Source organism: Macaca thibetana, chromosome 13 (genome assembly GCF_024542745.1).
Source record: "Macaca thibetana thibetana isolate TM-01 chromosome 13, ASM2454274v1, whole genome shotgun sequence".
NCBI lineage: Eukaryota > Metazoa > Chordata > Mammalia > Primates > Cercopithecidae > Macaca > Macaca thibetana.
Genome location: NC_065590.1, coordinates 12,464,653 through 12,484,326, shown reverse-complemented (window position 1 = coordinate 12,484,326; position 19,674 = coordinate 12,464,653). Strand labels below are relative to the sequence as shown.

Below are 19,674 nucleotides of genomic sequence, written 5' to 3'. Positions count from 1 at the left end.
ATGTGACTTCTCTGAGTAGGAGGAATTCTGCTTTCAATTCTTTTAACGGTAACAGTGGAATCATTAACTCCCTACTAAAAGAGGCTTATTCAATATATTTTTGTTTGATTTGGGCTCCCTTTGATGGTGGTTAGTTTGATATTTGCGACTTTTTCCTAAGGAGACTAGAAAAAGCAATCTAGATTGCTTCTTTTTGATTTGGGTTAGAACTAAGTGTGAGATTTCCAAGTGGAAAGTGAACATCAACCCAATAAGCTTTTATTCTACCTGGTTCAAAATGTTCTCTGTAAAACTGATCTAAAAATCTGCTTGTAATCTGGAATTTTCTTACTGCACTATCTTAATTTTTTTTTTTTTTTTTTTTTTTTTGAGATGGAGTCTTGCTCTGTCGCCCAGGCTGGAGTGCAATGGCGCGATCTTGGCTCACTGCAACCTCTGCCCCCTGAGTTCAAGCAATTCTTCTGCCTTCAGCCTCCTGAATAGCTTGAGATTACAGGCACCCCACCACGCCCGGCTAATTTTTGTATTTTTAGTAGAGATGGGTTTTGCCATATTGGCCAGGTTGGTCTTGAACTCTTAACCTCAGGTAAAGAGCACCCCTCATTTATGAATATTGGAACTGAGGCCTGAGAGTGGGTAAGTAGCAGAGAAGCGATGCTAATGGGCACTCTTTCTGCTATACCAGTGCGGTCCAGGCAGGTTATATACTCTCTGATTCCATTTCCCTTTTCTCTTGGGTACGCAACTAAACTCCATTTTCCAGCTGCCTTACAGTTTGGTTGAGTCCATGTGACTGAGTTCTGACCAGGCACCACAGTGGCAGTGGGTCAATTGTGATGACCCAATTTAGCAGTTCTCAACCCATCAGACCAGCCCTCCTTCACCAAAATGACTCTGTAATGATACTTTTACTGCCCTGAAATGAATTTCACAGATAATAGGCTCTACCTACACACGTAATTTCAAAACAAGTCAACAAAAATCCTGAACTATATAAAAAAGGAGATTGCTTTATAATAAACAGATGAGTATTTTAACCAGCCAAAACTCAGGCACAGCTGCAGGAGACAATATAGTGAGGTCCCCAAATACTTATACCAACCTCAACCGAAGATAAGTCAGATCATGAACTGATCTGTAGCTAAGACCAGAAACATGGAAGAGCAAAGGCACAAGTGAATGGTAGACTAAAAACCGCTACATTCAGGGAAGGCAAAACCTGAGAGAGAAAGGTACTTTATGTTGAAAGGCAAAACTGAGTTTTGTTCCAGGTTCAGATAGTTAATTACAAACAGGTTATTCACCTGAATGAATATCCAATGGCACACGTGAACATCAAAGGAAGGGTCCTTCAGTACATCTGGCTTCCCTGACACCACCCATTAAGCGCCCACAGCCCACCTCAATTAATATGACCATCTCCATGCCCTCAATGTTTTTCCAAGAGACCTGCTGACTTACCTCCTCCAAGTTCAATGGGCAAGCAGATCCCGAATTTTATTTAGCCCTGAAGATAACCCAGTGAGATGGCATGGTTGGTGTTATTTTCCTCATTTATCCATGTAGAAACTGAGGCCTGAGAGTACGTAAGTAGCAGAGAAGCGATGCTAACCAGTGCTCTTTCTGCTATACCAGTGCGATCCATGCTGATTATATAGTTACTGATTCCATTTCCCCTTTCCTCTTGCGCACTCAAGTAAACTCCATTTTCCAGCCCCCTTACAGTATGATTGAGTCCATGTGACTGAGGTTTGGCCAGTGGAAAGTAGACAGAGTTATGTTGATGCTTCCAGGCCTGGTCCCCAGCCCCAGCACCCCCTACACCACCCTGGTGAAGGCAATCATCCTCTTTTCCCTTTGCACAGTGATCCCTGGAGCCATGAGTTGAAGATGGGGGAAAGACCCTGGTCCCCTGCAGGACTGAGTGGAGAAAATACTCCTTAGTCCCCGGCACAGCTGCACTTGAATATCACAGAACAATACAGGGGATTTGTATTAAGTTAAACCACTAATATTTAGAGGTTAATTTATCACAAACGCAAAAGTTTCCATAACTAATGCATCCAGGGGTTCCCTGTCTATGATTTTAGACAATACCTGACAAAGCAGTGAGTAACTTTTAATCCTTTACTGAGAAAGTTGTTCCCTTTGCAATGCTGTGCAATTGCATGAGCGAGTGGATAGAAAGAGGTAGCTTGTGTTTTCTAAAAAACAAATACTTCCAATACACATCAAAGAAGAAATACAAATGGCCAACAAGCACATGAATAGATGCTTAACATCATTTCTCATTCAGGAAATGCAAATCCAAATCACAATGAGATACCACTTCACACCCACTAGGATGGAACAAAACAAAAGCAGAAAATAACAAGTGTTGGCGATGATGTGGGGAAATTGGAACCCTTTCATTGTTGGCAGAAATGTAAATGGTCACAGCTGCTATGGAAAACAGTTGGGTAGTCCCTCAAAAAGTTAAACATAGAATTATTGTATGACTCAGGAATTGCACTCCCTGAGATATACCTGAAAGAATTGAAAACAGGCACCCACCCATATATTTGTACAAGAATGTTCACAGTAGCATTAGTCACAAAAGTCAAAAAGCAGATATAATAGCCCACTCAGATGCCCATCGTTAGATGAACAGGTAAAGAAAATGTGGCATATACAGGTACATACAACAAAATGTTGCTCAACAATAAGAAGGAATGGTGCCACAATGGGGATGAACCTGAAAAACATTGCACTAAGTGAAAGAAGCCATTCACTAAAGACCACAGATTGTATGGGTCCATTACATGAAGTATCTAGAACAGGTAAATCCAAGAACAGAAGGAAGATTAGTTGTTGCTAGGATCTGGAGAGAGGTGACAAGAGGGAATGACTGCTTAGTGAGTGCAGGGATTTCTTTTGAGGAAATAAAAATACTTCAGAACTAGATAGATGTGGTGGTTGTACAACATTGTAAATGTACTAAATATCACTGGACTGTATGCTTTTGAATGGTTAATTTTGTGTTATGTGAAATTCACATCAATTTTTTAAAAAAGCTCACACTAATGTGTGGTCTCCCCAGGTCTCTGTCCATCCAGACCTCACCAGTTCAGCCTGGGAGCAAAGGCAGTATCCAGGGAGACTCTGGCCGCTGGCTGGGTTGAGTGACTTCTTTTCCCCCAGTGCCTTTGAACTCTCTGCACCCAGCTCCGAGATGCCTTTGAACTCTCTGTCACCAGCAATAGGCAGAGGGGCTGGGGCAAGAGTGGGATGGAAAGAATACTGGATGTGGAGACCAAATGTGACAGTGTCCTTGCCCCGCTGCCTGCTTTAGATGTCAGGGGACACGCCATTTCCTCTCTGATAAACTCTAAGCTGTTAGGGTAACCCATGGGCCTGCCTGGCTGGGTCTTCGTTGACATTTACAAGTGGTCTCTCCCACAGCCCTCCAAGGGCTCCCTCTCCCCTCCAGGCCGCATGCCCAGTTCTCCCTGGACCTCCCCAACCCCCTTTCTGCTAACCCCCGTTTCAACAGGAAGATGCAGCCTGAGCCAGGTCTCCCCTCACAAATCTCCCCACCAGGGCTGGATCACACAACAAATAGAACCGGCCCAAGGGCACTCGCCGGCAGGGCGCAGCCAGTGATTGTCACAGTCCTTCGAAATTCTTAAGATCTAGGTCTTGCTGCACCCCCACAACCTACAAACAGGGTCGGGGCCTTCTCTGCACCTCCAGTTCCCAGCTCACCTCCGTCAGTGTCACAGCTGGTTACCTTTCCTTCCTCCCTGGCAAGGGAGGGCAAGGCTTGGGGCTTGCCGACTCCAGGCCCAGCCCAGCCCGGGGCACGCAGGAGCCCCTCAATAACTACTCAAACAGACAAGAAATGGCCCGAGTTAGTGGCCAGCTCCACCATGCACTACACATCCTGACCTCTCTGAGCCTCGACTGTCACTCGGAGTCACAACCCTGTCCTGAGCATCTCCCGGGGCAGGGGGCGATGACACACATGCAGCTGCCTGGGGGAAGCCGGCGGTGTCACCTCCTTTCTGGAAAGCGGAGGGTCCTGGTGGGCTCTGGAAACGCAGCCCAGACCTTTGCAATGCGAGGAGGATGAGGGCGGAGACCTCGCGGTCCCCAACACAAGACTCCCGCCCCCGCCTTGCCCGGTCCCGCCCTCCCCACTGCTCCCCCCAGCTCCCCGACCCGGGGCGCCCCGCCCGGCCCGGCTCCTCACCCACCTCAGCCGCGACTGTCTTCGCCGAGCCCCCGGGGCCAGGTGTACCGGGCGCGCCACGATGCGGCCGCGGCTGTGGCTCCTCCTGGCTGCACAGCTGGCAGGTAAGGCGGGCGGAGCGCGGGCTGCCCGAGGGTCTGCGCTCCTGGGGCCTGAGCTGGGAGGTGAGAAGTGGCTGTCCTGGCCTTGGTCCTGGCAGGGTGCAGCGTAGAGGCCGCGGCAGCAGGGCGCCCGGGAGGCAGCTTGGCAGGCACCGTCCCTAAGAGTGGAAATAAAATACCCCGGGACCGCATTACCCCGGGGAGCCGGAGAGCCCCTGGACTGAGGCCACCTCCCCGCAAAAGCCTGGACCCAGGAGAAGGGGAGGCAGTGAAAAGGGGAGCGAGTGAGGGAAGGAAAGAGAGGGGCGCCGGAGGTCACAAGGGGAAGGAAACAGGTCCCTGCCCAGGGTCCCCGCAGGATGTGCTCCGAGGAAGGTTGGCCAGGCCGAGGGTCCTGCGGACACATTTTTATTACTTCCGGGGAAATGTTTGTCGTACAATCAGACAAACATCAGGCGCTCCCAGTTCTGGGAGGGCTAGGGCAGGGTGATCCCTCTGGCTCCCGTTCTCCCTGGTGTCCCCAGTGTTAGGTGTCATGGGTAGCGTGGCTCCCTAGGAAGCAGCCTGGAGGTTGGGTTGTTGGAGTTGGATGGGGCGTCTAGATTGTCCTTCTGAATAAGTCCAGCCAGACTGCCTTTTGGAAGAAGCCTCTGCACACCCGGAAAGCTGCCCAAACCGGTCGATTTACTCTGGTGCCCAAAAAGCCCAAAGCTGGTCATCCCGCCAGAGGGTGACAAGGCCTGGCAGCCCGGGGCTCTGGCCCAGTGAGTGCAATATCATAAATAGAAAGAGCCCAGGCCATTCAGCGCACTAAAGTCATTACTGATGGATCTAGAAACATCAGGTCCCTCTGATAATGGAATCCCTGGGTTATGGAGGGGAACAGGCAGTGAGGCCTGGCTCCGTGTCCAGCACACAGCAGGGACTTGGCCACAGCCCTGAGTATTCAGTTCCTAGAGAACAAGAAGCAAGTGGGTCCCGGGAAGAGCCAGGGTGTGTCTCAGCCAGGAGAGGAAATGCACACTCACAGCCCAGGCCTTGCTCTTAGAGGAGTCGCTTCTGGGTTTTCCTGGAAGGGCTTCAGGCACCTGTGAACCTGCAGCCCCACTGTGTGCTCATGAGCACATAACTGCCATTGGGGAGAGGACTGGAGGTTTCTTCAGTTCAGTGGTTCCAAGTCAGTTTCTAGGGTCCCACAAGCTGGGTTTGAATCTGGATCACTGTGTGACCTTGAGCGGTCTTTAAACTTCGTGAGAGCCTCGCTTTCCTCACGGGTAAAGTGGGTGCAAAACAGTATCTCCCCCACAGGATTTGGTGAGGATCAAATGAGGCAATGTATGTGCCATGCCAGGCACAGCTCAATAAACTGGCATTACTGATTCTTATTAACTCCCCCAAGAAGTGAGCGACCCGAAACAAGGAAAAACCTCTGCTGTGCTGGAACGGCACTGTGGTGTTTGGGCAGACAAGAGGAAGCCCAGCAGCCACTTGTGCCCCAGGCATCATTTCCATCTTGTTTTTATCTTTTTTATTTTTTAATAATTTTTTTTTCCAAGACAGAGTCTTGCTCTGTCGCCCAGGCTGGAGTGCAGTGGTGCGATCTCGGCTCACTGCAACCTCTACCTCCTCAAGCAATTCTCCTGCCTCAGCCTCCCGAGTAGTTGGGATTAGAGGCACATGCCACCATGCCTGGAAAATTTTTGTATTCTTAGTAGAGACAGAGTCTCACTGTATTGCCCAGGCTGGTCTCAATATCCTGAGCCCAAGTGATCCTCCTGCCTCGATCTCCGAAAGTGCTGGGATTACAAACATGAGCCACCACACCCGGCCCCATCATTTCATTCTTGATGCAAGCGAAAGCTAAGGGTGGTCCAGGAGCAAAGTCAAAAACTCAAAGTTCATTTCGTCAGTGTTGGAGAAGGCCATTATGGGGCCACGGGGCCTGAGCCGCAAGTGCAGGCAGGATTTTAAACATGAGGTGCTCAGTAAGCCGGCTCCTCCTGGGCACACACGCCTGCCCTCTGGCCTCTTCTGCCTACCGAGGTCTGTGTCCTCTCTGTGCCTCCCCACTCCTGCATCTCGGCCCTGGCCTGCAATGTCTCCCTTTGCTCCACAGCCAAAATGAAGGGCTCACCAGGTCAGATTGTGTTCGTTGGAAGCTGTGCAGCCTTGGTGTGAATGGAACCCATTCTGATCCTTCTCCTTGAGATTTAATTGACTTCCAGTAACAGCCCTGTGATATGAGACATCAGGACAGTATTTACCTGTGTACGTGGCCATACAGTTTGCAGTGTGCTTTTTTGGACAGCATTTCATTTCTTTCCAACCCTCAGAGACAGGCAGGACAACAGCACCAAGCTGCCCTCCTTTCATAAGACAGAGGCTCGGTGACTGGCCTGAGGTCTCACAGCTGGCACGGCCAGAGGCTGGGTTCAGGGCCGGGTCTGTGAGTCCTGCTCTAGCTCCTCATGAACAAGCCCCTGCTTGCCGGGTGCTTCTCATCAGAGTCTAAGATGAACTCCCAGCCCTGCTTCTGGGGTGTCTGTCCTTCCACTGGGGAATAGGGATCCAGTGACCCATCGGTAGCTGGGCTCGGGGGTCATGGGCTATAATTGTACCTACCAGGGGACAGTGAGCTTTTTTGCTGTCTGCCCTTGCTGTCCAGCAATGGACAGGCTAGCCACATGCTCTGCTGTGATTCTGGGCTCCTCTCCCAGCCTGTCCTGGGTCTCCTTCGGCAGTTTGGAGCCCACCGAAGGGCTATACGTCCAGTGGCAGTCAGGGGAGGTAAAAGGCAACCAGCTTTGGCTTCAGACTTTGAATCCTTGAGTTTCACTCCTAGGCTGAACAAATAACTTCATGCCTCCGTTTCCTCATCTGTGTAATGAGGACTAAAAATCCTGAATCCATCCTTGTGTGGTGGTGCATGCCTATAGTCACAGCTACTTGGGAGGCTGAGGTGGGAGAAGAGATTGAACCCAGGAAGTCAAGGTTGAAGTGCGCTATGATAGTGCCCGTGAATAGCCACTCCACTCCAACCTAGGCAACATAACAAGACCCCATGTCTTAAAAAATTCCAAAGCCAGTTTGAGGCTTGATTGAGTTCCTTTATGCAAGGGCCAGGCGTATAAGTACTCAATAAACAAATGGCAGCTCTCTCCCCTGTACCTTTATAAAGCTGAACTTAGCAAACACCTGCCTTCCAGATGATCTCCTGGAAGGTGGGGTCTGTGAGCTCTGAGTCCAGGAGCCAATAGCTGCACTCAGTACAGTCCCTGGACCCAGTAACTGGGCAGGTTCTTCCACGGCTTTTTCTTTGACACCTGACTCAGTGTGACTGCGAGGTCCCACAACTGTGGCTAGGAAAATGTGTGACATCTCTGTTCTTGGCTTTTCCTAGTTGTCCGTGGCAGCTCAGTCCTCCAGCAGACCCCTGCATACATACAGGTGCAAACCAACAAAATGGCGATGCTGTCCTGCGAGGCTAAAATCTCCCTCGGTAACATGCGCATCTACTGGCTGAGACAGCGCCAGGCCCCGAGCAGTGACAGTCACCACGAGTTCCTGGCCCTCTGGGATTCCACAAAAGGGACTGTCCATGGTGAAGAGGTGGCACAGGAGAAGATAGCTGTGTTTCGGGATGCAAGCCGGTTCATTCTCAATCTCACAAGCGTGAAGCCGGAAGACAGTGGCATCTACTTCTGCATGATCATCGGGAGCCCCGAGCTGACCTTCGGAAAGGGAACTCAGCTGAGTGTGGGTAAGAAGCAGGCCCAATGCTATCAATGAGCACTGAGCATCGATTGTGTACCAGGCACGTGCCAGGCACTGGGACCACCATGCTTCAGTGTGCCCCACTCTGCAGCGGTGACTAACGGCACTGCTGCTGATAATGACAGAAAGTACATGGGGAGACTTACCCAGGCCAAGCCCCTCCAAGTGTTTCCATAGCTAGCTCGCTTAATGCTGCCAACCACCCTGGAAGGTAGGTCTATTACCTAACCACTTTAGATGGGAATAAGGTGAAACTGGAAGAGATGGATCAGAGTCAGAGATGAGCATTAAGCTTCTCTTTTTTGTTGTTTTTTTGTTTTTGAGACAGAGCCTCACTCTGTTGCCCAGGCTGGGGTGCAGTGGTGCAATCTTGGCTCACTGCAGCCTCTGCTTCCCGGGTTCAAGTGATTCTCTTGCCCCAGCTTCCCGAGTAGCTGCGATTACAGGCATGAGCCACCATGCCTAGCTAATTTTTTGTATTTTTAGTGGAGACGAGATTTCACCACGTTGGCCAGGCTTGTCTCGAACTCCTGACCTCAAATGATCCACCCGCCTTAGCCTCCCAAAGTGCTGGGATTACAGGCGTGTGCCACCATGCCTGGCCAGGCATTATGCTTCTTATGTGGACAGGGCAGTGCTGTCCTTCAGGCCACATCAGGGACATCCGAAGCTACGGCTGGATTGGGCGGAGTCCCTTGGCCCTATAGTGGTATTAGAAATCCCCACAGAGTGTGCACACAGGGAGAAGAAGCCCTCATTGCCCTGACTTACCTACCCAGTGAGGGCATTTCTAGGGGCAGTGGAGGGACAGGTACCCTTATGTTCTCTGTGAGGGTCTATGGCTCGAACTCATACCTGAGTCGAAGGTAGTAAGGAGACAGCCAGGCCCAGCTCTGCTTGCAAACTTGCCACGCTTTCTCCCCTGGGCCTCAATGTTCTCTTCGGTGTCATGGGGCTGCTGATGGCCTGCATGACCCACTTAATCCCAGAGAAGCTGCAGACCTCTGACTTAAGTCAGCAAGTCCAGCAGACACACATTTCAAGCCACAGATGAAATTCTAAATTTTTAGTCATGTTTAAAAAAGCAAAAAGCAAGTAAAACTAATTTAAATAATATATTTAACTCAATTTATTAACTGTATTTTCATCTGTTATTGCTGAAATATTTTACATTCATTTTTCATACGAAGTGTTCAGTGAGCATTTTACATAAAACGTACAGCTCCTCTCGATTCAGACTGGCCACATTTCACGTGCTCAGCAGCACCTGCAGTGAGTGGCCACCATATTGGAAAGAAGGCATTTAGCTATGGGTGGGGAGGGATTGTGTGGTAACCCGCACCACCTGGCTCTGGCTCTAGCCCCACCTCCAGCTTGGCCCAAGGCTGGAGCCAACCCCCTCCAGGGCTCCCACTGCCCTGCTTCCTGCTCACCTGAGGGCACTAAAAGCCACAAGGAGACCCAGAAATTAGACCACCAGCGTGAGGAAGTGCAGGGGCAGCTGGGGACAGCAGCACGATTAGGAAGACACAAACCAAAGTGATGCCCCGCCACCTCTTGCCAGCCTGGAGGGACTATTGCAGGCAAGAAGCTGAGGCATCCCTTTGCGTGGGGTCCACTGATTTTCGTATTGAAAAATGGACTTTGGGAGTTTGGGAGTTTGGGGTTTGGGGTTTGGGGTTTGGGTTTTGATGTTGGCTTATTGTTTTTGCCTCTGTAAGCCCCACACCTTTCCACTCATGAGATTTCAGGGTCTGAGAAGGTGGAGGGTGGAATAAGCACAGCTAGTTTCCAGAGCTTCCCACCGCCTCCACCCCAACCCCACTCACTCCTTACTTCTGTGTTTCCAAACCCCAAACACCTCCCAGCACTGCAGGAATGTCAATGCCTCCTTACAGCGCTGGCTTGCAACCAAACCTGCTTCTCCCCAGGGCTTGCAACGAGACCTTCTTCAGAGCCAAAACCCAGCTTCTCCCCCAAGAAAGGCCTTTTAGAGGACAAAGCTGGGATGGTTGAAAAAGTGTTTGGGGAAAGACAGGGCCTTTTTCAGGCCCTTAAGTATATCATGGGCTCAAAGTTATATTCCTTTTAAGGACGGAGAGGGAGAGATTAAACTGGGGGCTCAGGAGGAATCCAGGGTGACCAGGCTCTAGGCAAGATGAATGTAAAATAGAACAGTCCCCCAACCTGAGTCTCCCACCAGACCCAGGCTGTGGTACCCAGCCAAGGCACTGAGGGCCTAAAGAGCTGGTTCCGCTCTCTGCTCACTACAGACCATCTGGGAGACATCCCTGCTTCCTCGAATAGAAAATAAGTCGAATAGAAAATAAGTCAAACAGCACTACTTCTAGGGCCATGAGGAATAAAGGAGGCAACACTCCCAACAGAAGGCCAGGCTCCTTGCATGCTCTCCAAGACCCTGCTGATGACAGTTTTCCTCTTACAACAGTTGCCCTTGACACTCTGATGACCCAGGGCCTTGGGTGGACCTAAAGCGTTCAACTTTTTGTCAGAAAACCTTTGTGCGTGAGGTAGTGTGGCAGAATGAGCAGCACAGGTTCTAGAATCAAGGTCTTTTGGTGCAGATCCTGGCTCAGCAGCCTGTGGCTGTCTAACTTTGGGCACATCATTTCAGCTCTCTGAGCCTAGGCTTCCTCCTGGATAAAATGGGGACGATAGTGCCTGCCCCAAAAGTTGTTGTGTTCAGTAAACTTACGTGGAAAAGCTCAGCACTGCTCCCTGCACATGGTTGGAGCTTAGTGCACGTTCATTCTAGTTGCTTCTTCCCGTCAATGTCTTGAAGCAAAAGCGTGTTTTCTCCACTTTTCAGAGGAGGCTCAGAGAGGTGAGGGGCTAAAATGTCTACTTTTATATAGAAGATGCCAGCCCAAAAATGACTGATCTGTGGGCTTCCCCTGCCTGTCTCCCCACCCCTCAACCTTTTTTTTGAGACGGAGTCACTCTGTCACCCAGGCTGTAGTGCAGTGGCATGATCTCGGCTCACTGCAAGCTCTGCCTCGCTGGTTCAAGTGACTCTCCTGCCTCAGCCTCCCAAGTAGCTGGGATTACAGGCACGTGCCACCACATCCAGCTAATTTTTGTATTTTTAGTAGAGACGGGGTTTTGCCATGTTGGCCAGGCTGGTCTTGGACTCCTGACCTCAGGTGATCCACCCGCCTAGGCCTCCCAAAGTGCTGTGATTATAGGTGTGAGTCACCGCACCCAGCTTTAATATTTCTTTTCTTTTCTTTTTTTTTTCTGTCCCCCTGAACCTAGAGCTTAGGTGTCTTCTTACTCCCTCTTCTACCATTTTGGAGAAAATCAGTGCAGAGGGGTCTGTTTCCTCAACCCACACAGGCAAGGGTTGGACTCCGTGGCCAGCAGCGCCCCTTTCATCCCCCGCAGGCGTCAGAGCCACAGCTGTCTTCCTTTGTTCTGGGTGCCAGCTTGCTGCTCTCTCCCAACACTTCAGCAGGGGTCAGTGGGTTAGAATGAAGGAGAGGGGTGACCCATCCAGGAGTCAGGACAGGGGCTTGGGGTCCCAACACAGCACTCACCACTTGGGGCTGCAGGGGCCAGCTCCCCTTGTCTCTGGCATTCACCTTTGAAATTAAAGTTGGAGACTGAAGTTCTCCTAGCTCTGATATTATATATATTTTTTAGGGTCACCTGAGAAGGAAAACAAATCCCCAGATATGACACCTGCTTGGTACTGTACATGCAGATAAGGGCAACCCTCTCTTCCATGAGCTTCCTCCACGTGCTTAGAGATTGCCGAGTTGGGCGGAGGGTCTGGTTGTGCCAAAGGCTGGGCGATCCAGCCCTGGGGCTCAAGGTCTTCGGCCAGGTGGAGCCACGTCTACTGAACCTTTTTTTTTGGACACACTGTCCCTTTAATTCTCAGATAATCCTAAGAAGGAGGTGGCAATTATCATTATTTCAGCAAATGAGGAAATCAAGGCACAGAAAAGTACTATGACTTGTCCCAAATCACACAGTGGTTAATCAGGGGTGTAGGTCGGCTGGGAGCAGTGGCTCGTGCCTGTAATACTAGCACTTCAGGAGGCCAAGGCGGGTGGATCACCTGAGGTCAGGAGTTCAAGACCGGCTTGGCCAACATGGTGAAACCCCATCTCTACTAAAAATACAGAAAATTAGCCGAGTGCAGTGGCACGTGCCTGTAATCCCAGCTACTATGGAGGCTGAGGCAGGAGAATCACTTGAACCCAAGAGGCAAAGGTTGCAGTGAGCCAAGATCGTGCCACGGTGTTCCACCTGGGCTACAGAATGAGACTTCATCTCAAAAAAAAAAAAATCAAAGATGTAGGCTCTGCTCAGGTCTGTGTGGCTTCCTCTCTCCAGGACACCAAACTGAACCCCATCCCTAGGCCCCCACCCCTAGGCCCCCACCCCTTTCCCAACATCTGAGAACTGAGAAAGCAGATCAAATATTCTACTGCTATGTGTCTTTCAGGCCTTGTAGCAGCCTGGGGAACAGTCATAAGGACTTCAGTACTTGGATGTAAGACAAATTTTGTTCATTTGTTCATTCGTTTGTTCTTGAGACAGGGTCTTGCTCCATCACCCAGGCCAGAGTGCAGTTGCGTGATCACAGCTCACTTCAGCCTTGACTTCCCAGGCTCAGGAGATCCTCTCACCTCAGCCTCCTGGGTAGCTGGGACTATCGGCATGTGCCACCAAGCCTGGCTAAACTTTTTATTTTTTGTAGAGAGGGGGTTTCACCATGTTGCCCAAGCTGGTCTCAACCTCCCGGGCTCAAATGATCTCCTGCCTTGGCCTCTGGAAGTGCTGGGATTCCAGGCATGAGCCACCGCGCCCGGCCACAAGTCAAAGTTTTATCTTTGAGTCCACCTGGTGTTCACCTGGCTAAGATATGTGTCTTGCTTTCTTTCTGTAGTTGATTTCCTTCCCACCACTGCCCAGCCCACCAAGAAGTCCACCCCCAAGAAGAGAGTGTGCCGGTTACCCAGGCCAGCGACCCAGAAAGGTGAGTTCCCTACCCCTCTGCACCCTCAGAAACAAGGCAGACATCCTCTCGCCCTCCCTCCCTCCCCTCCTTCCTTCCCCAGGCACTTTCCAAGTGTTAACTCTAGAGCCTATCTCCCTGGCCCAAGCTAGGGTCAGAAAGGATGCTGAGTGTGACAGCAACTCACAGTCTCATGGGAGACAGACTCGTAAACTGTTACTGGACAAAGCTTAATGGAGGCAAAATCCACCCACACACCTGCACACAAATGCCCACAGCTTCATTATTCATACTAGCCAAAAGTAGAAACTACTCAAACATCCACCAGCTAATGAATAGATTAACAAAATATGGTATATTTATTATCGTGGAATATTGTTTGGCCATAATAAAGAATAAAGTGAAAGAAGCCAGTCACAAAAATCCATATACTATATGATTCCATGATTATGGAATATTCAACATATGACCCTCTGTAGAGACAGAATGTAGATTGGTGGCTGCCTAAGGCTGGGGGCTTGGGAAAGAAATGGGGAGTAATTCCTAATGGATATAAGGTTTCTTTTTAAGGGAATTTAAATGTTCTAAAATTACATTATGGAAATGGTTGCACAACTCCATGAATACACTAAAAATCATGACATTGTACACTTTAAACAAGGAGACTTTATATCTAAATTATAACTCAATAAAGCTGTTAACAAACAAAAAATCTACTCAAAGGACCAGCACTTTAAACTTTTCCAGTTTTGGCCAGATGTGGTGGCTCACACCTGTAATCCTAGCACTTTGGGAGGCCAAGATGGGCGAATCACCTTGAGCTCAGGAGTTAGAGGCCAGCCTGGGCAACATGGTGAAACTCTGTCTCTATGAAAATATTAAAAAATTAGCTGGGCGTGGTGACACATGCCTGTAGTCCCAGCTACTCAGGAGGCTGAGGTGGATGCCTTGAGCCTGGGAGGTGGAGATTGAAGTGAGCCAAGATCCTGCCACTGCACTCCAGCCTGGGTGATAGAGCCAGACCCTGTTTCAAAAAAAAATGTTTCCAGTTTTAATACCTAACAGAGGACCTAATACACAGTATGTGCTTGTTCATGAATACATGCTTGTTTGCAAATGAACACATTTGCTTCTCTATGCTACACCAGACACCTCAGCTGGAGTGTATGCACATACACACACACACAGACACACATGCCCACGCACACGCTTTCCTTAAACCCATCAGCCCAAATGTGTTTCTGGAAAAATACTGACCTCAGCCCAGCAAAAGCCACTGATGACAAACAGAAAGTGCCATCTGCTGCTACCCAGAGAACAAACCACAAGCAGCCCCAGGAGCACTGCCTCGCACTGCTCAGTTCGCTTTGTCTTTGTACCAGAAATTATCGAGGAGGGTACTGAATAGGATCTGGGAGACCGGGGTGGCAAGCTGCCATCACATGAGGTCACAGTAAAAAGAAAATCAGAACCAATGTACAGAAGAGTAAAGTCTTAAGGAGCTTAAGCGTGACCTTATTTTATAAAGTCCCATGCCCTGACCCCTTCACCTAAATGATTTCAGGCAGACTACAATAAAAAGGATATAAAATGCAAATACAATAGAGCCACTAAGATGAGGGTGCAAGAACTGGTTGTGTACTACGGCTCTGGAGAACCCAGCAACATCAGTTTAAACAAAGGGAAGACCCCGAGTTGTATGGCACCCCAACCCCGGTGATAGAAAGAAACAACCTGGCACCAAAAGAAGAAACTTCCATCCTAGTGCTAAATTCTAGGAGCAATCTGCCCCCTTCATCTTCATGTAAGGACAGCTGAATGACGGCGCACTCAGTCATACTTTTATAAATGATGGCAAAAACAAAGCGCTTCAGATTTCTTGCATAATTTCTTTTCTTTCTTTCTTTTTTTTTTTTTTTTTTTTTTTGAAACAGAGTCTCACTCTGTTGCCCAGGCTGGAGTGCAGTGGTGTGATCTCAGCTCATTACAACCTCCACCTCCCAGATTTAAGTGATTCTCCCGCCTCAGCCTCTGGAGTAGGTGGGATTATAGGTGCCCACCACCAAGCTTGGCTAATTTTTGTATTTTTAGTAGCGGCAGGGTTTCACCATGTTGGCCAAGCTGGTCTTGAACTCCTGACTTCAGGTGATCCACCTGCCTTGGCCTCCCAAAGTGCTGGGATTACAGGCGTGAGCCACTGTGCCTGGCCTCTTGCATCGTTTCTTGTACCAACCCTCAGTAAAATCCCATGGCAAAACGCATACCAAACATTAATAAGTTATTAAGAATAACCCGGATGTGTGTGAAGGTGGCCAAGTGGAGTGGGGCTGAGGATGGGTGTGGGGAAAGTAGGTGGATGTTACACTGAGGAGAGCGGCCCTGGGTCAGTGTAGCCTAGTGGCAAGTCAGACAGGCCTAGGTCTGAATCTCTGTCTACCACTACCTGTACTATGAGACATTGAATAGATGATTCAGCCTCTATGACCCCCCCCCCCCCCCCCCCCCCCCCTCCCCCCCCCCCCCCCCTTTCCCCCCCCCCCCCCCCCCCCCCCCCCCCCACCTCTGTTTCCTCGTCTGTAAAATGGGGATGCAGGATTAAATGAGATGTAATTATACACCAGGCACTAAGAGCTTGTGGGGGCATTCACACAGACCTCAAAGCCTATTATCATGAATGAAACCCATAGGGCCACTAAGAAGGGGTCGCCCATGAGGCTTAGGGCTGTTTCTGAGACAACACCCTTAGGTGCTGGGGGACCATTTCTAAACCACGGACTCAGGAGCGGAGTGCGAATCCAGAGCTCAGGAGACCCTGAGGCCCCAGCAAGATGAGGAAGGCTGGGCTGGGGGTGTCGCTGGTGTGGATCTGTCGAACAGCCCCTTACCCAAGCACGTTATTTGTGGCAGCAGCTTTTCCTGGAGAGTCACATTTTGGATGGGAGACCATGCTTCAGAGGTGACCTATAGCTACATCGCTGGCCTCCACAGTGGTCTTAACCATGACCTCTTCTCAGGAAGAAGCCCAGCTGCCCTGTACATCCCTGTGACCTGCACCCACCTCCATTACAGTTTTTAAAAACTTAGTTAAGCCGGGTGCGGTGGCTCACTCCTGTAATCCCAGCACTTTGGGAGGCGGTAGGGGAGGGGTGCGGATCACCTGAGGTCAGGAGTTCGAGACCAACCTGACCAATATGGCGAAACCCTGTCTCTACTAAAAATACAAAAATTAGCCAGGCATTGTGGTGGGTGCCTGTAATCCCAGCCACTCAGGAGGCTGAGGCGGGAGAATTGCTTGAACCCAGGAGGCAGAGGTTGCAGTGAGCCAAGATCAAGCCATTGCACTCCAGCCTGGGTGACAGAGCAAGACTCCATCTCAAAAAAACAAAAAACAAAAACAAAACCTTAGTTGAGATATAATTTGCACACTGCAAAATTCACCTACTTTAAGCATACAAACTCAATGATTTTGGGTAAATTTACCAAGTTGTGCAATCATTACCATAATCTAGTTTTAGAAGGTTTCCATCAGCCCAGTAAGATTCCCAGTGCTTGTTCACAGCTCATCCCTGTTCCCAGCCCCTGGCAGCCACTAATCTACCATCTGCCTTTGCAGATTTGCCTCTCAGGGACATTTCGTAGAAGTGAAATCGCATGGCTCTTTCCTGCTTGACTTCTTTCACTTAGCACCGTGTTTTGAGGTTCATCCAGGTTGGGGGAACAAAAAGGAGGTGAGAGGGAGCCCAGCAGATGCCCTCAGCATCTCAGAGGGGCCACTCATCCAGCCTCCCACCCAGTGTGTGAATCTCTTCTCCATATCCCAGCGATCCAGCCTTGGCTGGTTCCCCTCCAGTGACAGTGGGCTCCCTCCCGTGTAGCAGCCACCTCTCTTCCCTCCCATACCTTTCATGCCCTCATGCAACTGAGGTGGGACCCACAGGGGCTTGGAACTCGAAGGATCTGTGTCCACACCCTGGTCCTGCATTTTAGTAGCTGGGTAACCTTGGGCATATAATTTAACCTTTTTGAATGTTGTTTTTGTTTTCGAACTGTGAAATGAGAGATAAAAATAATGGCAAGCCGGGCACAGTGACTCATGCCTGTAATCCCAGCACTTTGGGAGGCCAAGGCAGGCAGATCACGTAAGGTCAGGAGTTCGAGACCAGCCTGGCCAACATGGTGAGACCCCCCCGTCTCTACTAAAAATACAAAAATTAGCCGGGCATGGTGGCGGGCGCCTGTAATCCCAGCTACTAAGGAGGCTGAGGCAGGAGAATCGCTTGAACCCAGGAGGTGGAGGTTTCGGTGAGCCCAGATCTCGCCATTGCATTCCAGCCTGGGCAACAAGAACAAAACTCTGTCTCAAAAAAATAAAATAAATAAATAAATAAATGCAAATAAAAAAATGCCAATACCTTTCTTCCTCACAAGATGGGAGTTTGCATTTAGTATGTACTTAGCACATACGTATTCAGTAAAAATTCTCTCTCTTCCTTGACATCCACAATGCTTTCCGATTTTCTGAACCTCAAGCCCAAATCTGCAGCCTTGCCCTTTCACCCATGGGCCCTGGCTCTGCCCCTCAGCTACTCGAGGGACCAGCCACAGGGGCCTGAAGGGTGTCAGAGAAGGATTTGGGGCATTGATAGTGTAAAGTGTGCTGTTTAGCACACAAAATGGACAAAGGAACAGATAGTCAACTCGTAGAAGAAAAATCATACAAGTTCCCAATATATGAAAATAGGCCAAAGCTTGTAAGTAATGAGGGAATTTAAGTGAAATAACATTTTCCCCCACTTGACTGGCAAAAACTAAAACATTTTGATGATATCAATGGTCAGCAGGGTGCACTATTGGTGGGTGGGGACAGAAGTCAGTGCCACCTTTTAGAGAGGCATTTGACAGCATCTCTCACAATTTAAAATGGGCAAAGTCTGTGGTTTAGTAGCTCCCGTTCTCAGTATTTACCTCAGGAAGGCACCTTTGTAAGGAAATACACATGATGTTTTCTGCAGAGTTATTTGTAAAAGTAAAACACAGGAAACGACAAAAAATGCCCACTGATGACGAGTAACTCATGATACATCCATACTGTCAGACGTTACTCTGCTGGAAAAAAGAACACATTGATTAAGTGAAGGAAAAAAGGCACGTTGAAACAGTGAAGATATAAAAGAACAATTTGTACAGTATAATCTGCTGTATATATTTTAAAATACTATATGTATTTAAGGCCGGGCATGGTAGCTCACACCTGTAATCCCAGCACTTTGGGAGGCCAAGGCGGGTGGATCACTTGAGGCCAGGAGATCAAGACCATCCTGGCCAACATGGTGAAACCCCATCTCAACTAAAAATACAAAAATTAGCCGGGCATGATGGTGAGCGCCTGTAATCCCAGCTACTTGGAAGGCTGAGGCAGGAGAATCGCTTGAATCCCCAGAAGGCGGAGGTTGCAGTGAGCCAAGATTGCGCCACTGCACTCCAGCCTGGGCGACAGAGTGAGATTCTGTGTCAAAACAAAGAAAGAAACAAACAAATACACCGTATATGTATCTATAAAAATTACATAGGCATGGAAAGAGAAAGTTACTAAATTATCAATGGTGATTAATTCTGTGAAGGAGCAAAGATGTCAGCAAGCACTCTAATCCTATATTTAAATCTCTTACAATGAAAATATATTCAGCTATTTCTTGTGAAATTAAAAGTTTTAAACATAAATAGTAAAGGACTCATTACCAGGAATAAAAATTGTCTACCTCTCAAAAATTTGGATGTGGGACATGAAATTTTATATATAAAATGATTTCAATGATGTTTAAAGTGCTTACAAAGACTAGACAATGACCGGACATGGTAGCTCACGCCTGTAATTCCATCACTTTGGGAGGCCAAGGTGGGTGGATTGCTTGAGGCCAGGAGTTTGAGACCAGCCTGGCCAACATGGTAAAACCCTGTCTCTTCTAAAGATACAAAAATTAGCCGGGCATGGTGGCACACACCTGTAATCCCACCTACTTGGGAGGCTAAGAACGAGAATCGCTTGAACCCAGGAGGCGGAGGTTGCAGTGAGCTGAGAACACGCCACTGCACTCCAGCCTGGGTGACGGAGCAAAACTCTGTCTCAAAAACAAAAATAAACAAACAAAAACAAAACAAAAAAAAAAAAAACTTGAGGAAAAATACATTATATCAAAATGCAAATAGTGGTATTCTCTGGGAGGTGGGACTTCCACTTGATTTTTTTTCCTCCTTATATTTTTCTGCGTGTCTTATGCAGAAAAATGTTCAGTGTTGAACACATGTCACGTGTGTTTTTTCCAGGCCCACTTTGTAGCCCCATCACCCTCGGCCTGCTGGTGGCTGGCGTTCTGGTTTTGCTGGTTTCCCTGGGAGTGGCCATCCACCTGTACTGTGAGTTGTCTCCTCTTGGGTCATCGGGTGTCCCTGTTTGCTGTTTGAAGTGCTCCTGGGATATTTACTTCTCTAGTGGAGCAGAGCAGTTGGCAGCCTGGTGGGAATGTGCCTCAGAGAACCTATGGTATTTCTGGAGGTCGTTCTTGATCTGGGGCTACGCAGCC

The 19,674-nt window shown here is 49.0% G+C and overlaps 1 protein-coding gene across 5 annotated transcripts in view; it reads left to right on the top strand.

The window, feature by feature from the left end:
• Positions 1-19,674, top strand: part of LOC126933929 (T-cell surface glycoprotein CD8 beta chain) — a 75,874-nt gene that overhangs the window by 25,301 nt on the left and 30,899 nt on the right. The window contains exons 1-4 of one of the 5 annotated variants that reach the window (XM_050754226.1): positions 4,169-4,335; positions 7,733-8,092; positions 13,025-13,114; positions 19,418-19,507. In XM_050754226.1, coding sequence (XP_050610183.1) covers positions 4,293-4,335; positions 7,733-8,092; positions 13,025-13,114; positions 19,418-19,507 — 583 coding nt within the window. In that variant the 5' untranslated portion in view covers positions 4,169-4,292. Of the gene's footprint in view, positions 1-4,168; positions 4,336-7,732; positions 8,093-13,024; positions 13,115-19,417; positions 19,508-19,674 lie in introns of those variants that run through there. The other 4 variants (XM_050754222.1, XM_050754223.1, XM_050754225.1 and 1 more) reach the window with 4 other exon arrangements.